This window comes from Bubalus bubalis, chromosome 9, assembly GCF_019923935.1.
Source record: "Bubalus bubalis isolate 160015118507 breed Murrah chromosome 9, NDDB_SH_1, whole genome shotgun sequence".
NCBI classification, from domain to species: domain Eukaryota; kingdom Metazoa; phylum Chordata; class Mammalia; order Artiodactyla; family Bovidae; genus Bubalus; species Bubalus bubalis.
This window is the reverse complement of record NC_059165.1, coordinates 69420698-69425962: the sequence shown is the minus strand read 5'-3', so window position 1 is coordinate 69425962 and position 5265 is coordinate 69420698. Positions and strand designations below refer to the sequence as shown.

The following is a 5265-nucleotide window of genomic DNA, read 5'->3' as shown; positions in this document are numbered from 1 at the left end:
GGTTGACCAGTTTTCCAGCACCGTTTGTTAAAGTGATTGTCTTTAATCCATTGTATATTCTTGCCTCCTTTGTCAAAGATAAGGTATCCATATGTGCGTGGATTTATCTCTGGGCTTTCTATTTTGTTCCATTGATCTATATTTCTGTCTCTGTGCCAGTACCATATTGTCTTGATGACTGTGGCTTTGTAGTAGAGCCTGAAGTCAGGCAGGTTGATTCCTCCAGTTCCGTTCTTCTTTCTCAAGATTGCTTTGGTTATTCGAGGTTTTTTGTATTTCCATACAAATTGTGAACTTATTTGTTCTAGCTCTGTGAAGACTACCATTGGTAGCTTGATAGGGATTACATTGAATCTATAAATTGCTTTGGATAGTATACTCATTTTCACTAAATTGATTCTTCCAATCCATGAACATGGTATATTTCTGCATCTATTAGTGTCCTCTTTGATTTCTTTCACCAGTGTTTTATAGTTTTCTACATATAGGTCTTTAGTTTCTTTAGGTAGATATATTCCTAAGTATTTTATTCTTTCCGTTGCAATGGTGAATGGAATTGTTTCCTTAATTTCTCTGTCTATTTTCTCATTATTAGTGTATAGGAATGCAAGGGATTTCTGTGTGTTGATTTTATATCCTGTAACTTTACTATAGTCATTGATTAGCTCTAGTAATTTTCTGGTGAAATCTTTAGAGTTTTCTATGTAGAGAATCATGTCATCTGCAAACAGTGAGGGTTTTACTTCTTTTCCAGTTTGGATTCCTTTTATTTCTTTTTCTGTTCTGATTGCTGTGGCCAAAACTTCCAAAACTATGTTGAATAGTAATGGTGAAAGTGGGCACCCTTGTCTTGTTCCTGGCTTTAGGAGAAATTCTTTCAATTTTTCACCAATGAGGATCATGTTTGCTGTGGGTTTGTCATATATAGCTTTTATTATGTTGAGGTATGTTCCTTCTATTCCTGCTTTCTGGAGAGTTTTTTATCATAAATGGATGTTGAATTTTGTCAAAGGCTTTCTCTGTATCTATTGAGATAATCATATGGTTTTTATTTTTCAATTTGTTAATGTGGTATATTACATTGATTGATTTGTAGATATTGAAGAATCCTTGTATCCATGGGATAAAGCCCACTTGGTCATAGTGTATGATCTTTTTATTGTGAACTTCTAATTGTAAGTTCTCCATCTGATTTGGTGTCAGAAAAAGTTGACCCCTGTTGCTGAAGACCAGGGTGTGGTAGGAGACCATGGTGACTGAGGGCCAGGGTATGGTAGGAGAAATGCAGGAAACAGGCATGGACTTGACTGTGGAAGCTTCATGTTCCAGGGCTCCCACCTGGGTACATGAGGATCTTCTATGTAGATCATATGTGGGGGAGTCCACGACAGCTCCTCAAAGTGATCAGGGATGGCACAGGCAGGATGCTGGTACACAGGTGGTGGGAGGGCAGCTACTTCTGCACCGGGAGGACATGAGAGAGAGAAAAATATGCACAAGGGAAACACAAAGACACCACACACCCTCCTCCTGAATCTTTGCATGTCATTTAGTCTGGCCCAGGGGGCCATGTCTATTCTAAACCAAGCTATAAGAAAAGCCCCTCATTGCTTTGGGGATAAAGAGGAGAAATAGGAGAGAGGGATAGGTAGATGCTCAGACCTTGAAGTCTTCTGTGAAGTGTGCAGGGGGGAGCCTGTGGGCAGAGACCAGTCACTTAATGCTGTCCTGCTATGGAGACAGTGCAACATCTGGGCCAGGTGATGCCACTTACTCAAGAAACATGAAGATGAATATAAGATACAAACCTGAAAAGTCCTTTATCTCCAACGTATGTCCGAAGATCCTGTGAAGGGTTCCTCCATAAGGACATGGCAAAGGTTCACTTCTTGGTTTCTGGTTGACTTCATGAATGGTCCAATATAAGTCGTGCATGTTTATGAGCATCTGGAGACATTTTCTCTTGCTCTTAATTATGCCCCTTTGCTTGAGGTGCTTGGCAATTATTTTTGATGCTACATGAAAATTCTTCTTTAATGCTTCACCTTCAAGGAGTTCCCATTCTTCTAAGAAACTCCTGATTTCATGGTCACTCCAAGCTTTGACACTCTGGTCTGTAAAGGAGAGAGGGTTATAAAGGTGCTTTGTAATAACTCACAGGCACACTGAAGTGTTTCTTAGAGACCTTCCTCTGCACTGATAGGTCCAACCAGGACACTGAAACAGTTCACAAGTATCTGAGAGCCTGAGGTTATTCCAGTTGCATAACTTCATTTCAGAGAATATTGACAGGGCTATAGTGGGTCATTTACTGTCTGGGAGAAATCTGCTGATCAGGGGTTCACTTCCCATCCCTTAATGAGGCTTTTCCCTGCCTCCAGTCCTCAGGGCTGGGGGCAGGAGTAGAGAGCTCCCAGGATTCTGGGAAGCCCTGTCATCCCTGGGGCCTGTAATACTGGGAAGACGAAAAAGGAGAGATAGAAAGTTTTCTCTAAATATGACTAAGAGCATCATACCTGAGGGCACTTCTGCTACCTGAGTTTCTTTTACTTTCTCTACATCCTGGAGGTGGCTAGTAACTTCGGTCTGAATTGTCACTTTCTAATAGAAAATAAAAGATGAACATTGATACAGTAAGTAATCTCGTAACCATTTATTTGTGATTGCTTAAGTAATTAGCCAACCACTAAAAATCAAACAATCTTAAATCTTAAGAGCAGATCTAGAAAACATTCTACAATAACAGAAAACATCAGTTGCAAACTATTAACTGATGAGTAATTTCAAAACCAAGCAGAGTGCTTTCTTTCTTTTACACTTGCTTTGAACCAGAAAAAAGCCAGAGGAACTACTGAGCAAAAGGTTTTGATTCATGAGACAACAGGAACACAAGACAGTGGTTTGAAAGAAAAAAACAAGTGAAGGGGGCTTTCAAGGGCAACCCAGAATGCTTCAAGGTGTCTAGACCTTAGAGCAAGGAGATGGGTACAAATAGTGCCTACGTGCAGAGAAGGCGATGGCACCCCACTCCAGTACTCTTGCCTGGAAAATCCCATGGACGGAGGAGCCTGGTAGGCTGCAGTCCACGGGGTCACTGAGAGTTGGACACGACTGTGACTTCACTTTCACTTTTCACTTTCATGCACTGGAGAAGTAAATGGCAACTCACTCCAGTGTTCTTGCCTGGAGAATCCCAGGGACAGGGGAGCCTGGTGGGCTGCCGTCTCTGGGGTCGCACAGGGTCGGACACGACTGAAGCGACTTAGCAGCAGCAGTGCCTAGGTGTCCAAGCTGAGGTCTTGGATTAGTGAGTGCTGTTGGATATTATGTATCAGAATGTAAGGATATGACAAGCAAAAAGAGCAGAGGAGAGACAGAGGCATAGAGACAGAGAGACGAAGGGAACTCTGAAGATTTACAAGGAGGTTTGCTGTCCAAAAACACATGAACCCTGTGTGGGTAGGAAGTGCCTAGACTAGGTAAGACTCTCTGGAAAGGAGTAGGCTGGGAAATGGCTGAAATCAATCATGCCAAGCAGAATCTTCATCCCCAGTGACAAGAGTGAAAACAAGAATCCTAATCCAAGGATTTTCATACATAGACTGCTCAAAAATGGTATTGCCTCACTAGTGGTACAAAATTAGCCAGACCAAAGTCTATTCTGATGTCAGCTAACAAAGATTTGCAATTCTCAAAACTCTCATACTGTTTTGATGTAGCTTCTCTGCTACCAGAACAGAGCCCAACAATAGCTCAAGGAACACAGAATATCTAGGACCCTAAAATAAGCATACAAATTTCCCAGTTAGAATTACCTGGCATGCAACAAAACAAATGCAATTCCCCACAAGCAGAAAATAGATCCATAGATTCAGAAATGATACAGAAGGCAGAATTAGTAGAGGAAGATTTATAACAACTAGAAATAAACTCCCTGTGATCAAGCATGGAGAGGAAACAGTGGCATAAGAAATAATAGGAAGATAAATCAGCCTGTGGAACTTCTACAGGTGAGAAATACTCCACGAGGAGGAGAAGGAGGAGAAGGGGACAACAGAGGATGAGATGGTTGGATGGCATCACTGACTTGACGGACATGAGTTGGAGCAAGCTCCAGGAGATGGTGATGGACAAGGAAGCCTGGTGTGCTGCAGTCCATGGGGTCACAAAGAGTCAGACACAACTGAGTGACTGAAATGAACTGAACTGAACATGAAATATCAAAGTAGACACATATTCTCATTAAAACCACAAATTTGTGAGAAAGATCCATCAAGTTGTTCAGAACATCTCTGAAGGTCATGGAACCAGGACGCCACAGTTCTGGGTTCTTAGTCCTAGTTTTGAAGTTACAGTGAATATATGCAAAGAGAAGAGAAGGTTGTGGACATATCCCTTCAGACTAAAAGTACTTATGAAATAAAGAGACAAATAATCCAGCCAGACACCCATGAATACACAGGAATCAAGTTTCCTTCAACCTACCTCCATTGGTATTCTGAAATTCCTCTGTAGCTACAATGTCTAATCCAGGAACTGAAGAGACCTGGCACTTACTCTACCTTGCTGGAATTCACAAGATCAGGTGATCTGAAATATGTCTGGGTCTAGCAGTCTCTGAAGCCCTTGAAAGGTACAACAGCTGTTATATACCTTGGAAGTGATTGAGTCAGGCCCACCCAATATACTCCCTTTGGATTAACTGAAGATAATTCAATTTAGTTTTTTTTTTTTATTCCAACTTCAAAAACCCCATTAATGAAGCACATAGAATGCAGTTTGATTGGATAACTAGGATAGGATTAACTTGAGATTAATAATTAACTCTAGTACTGATTCCAAGGATCCCTAGCCCCATCAAAGGCAAAGTGAGAAGTTGTGACATTCCCATAAATGAAGGACCCTACCCTGCATGAGTTACAGTTAAGAGGCCAGGGAATTGAGTTTGGCATGAGGACTATGAAGGTCAAATAGAGGGTGGTTTCAAGGGAGGGTTGGGGAAGAGCCCAGGTTTCAGATGGTGGGAGTGGTCATAGATTGTAGAGATGCATGTGGGGTAATTCACAAAGTACTTAGTTTGAAATAAAGGTTTAGGGAGAGGAAGAGATGGGGAGAACAGAACTTTTCTCTTTATAAGAGGTCATTTTTCAAAGAAATTTGTGTACGGTGAAGGAAGAACGCAGGAGGGGAGTATGTAGTTTTCAGTGGTGTCTGATTCTTTTGTGACCCTATGAATTTTAGCCTGCTAGGCTCCTCTGTCCATGG

At 41.5% G+C, this 5265-nt stretch overlaps 1 protein-coding gene across 1 annotated transcript; it reads right to left on the bottom strand.

Moving 5' to 3' along the window:
* Positions 1-1134: 1134 nt before the first annotated feature.
* On the bottom strand, positions 1135-4637 carry MSANTD5 (Myb/SANT DNA binding domain containing 5). The gene is made up of 4 exons (XM_044948676.1): positions 4486-4637; positions 2517-2601; positions 1809-2114; positions 1135-1459 (listed from the first exon to the last, which is right to left on the bottom strand). The coding sequence occupies exons 1-4, from the start codon at positions 4489-4491 to the stop codon at positions 1200-1202; spliced, it is 657 nt and encodes a 218-aa protein (XP_044804611.1). The 5' UTR covers positions 4492-4637; the 3' UTR covers positions 1135-1199.
* Between the last annotated feature and the right edge of the window lie 628 nt (positions 4638-5265).

Bases quoted from the DNA above. Each gene is read 5' to 3' on its own strand.
- MSANTD5 (XM_044948676.1), bottom strand. The intron at 2,115-2,516 runs GTATGATGCTCT...TCTCCTTTACAG, and splicing joins GGTAGCAGAAGTGCCCTCAG to ACCAGAGTGTCAAAGCTTGG. The intron at 1,460-1,808 runs GTTTGTATCTTA...CTCCCGGTGCAG, and splicing joins GGAGATAAAGGACTTTTCAG to AAGTAGCTGCCCTCCCACCA.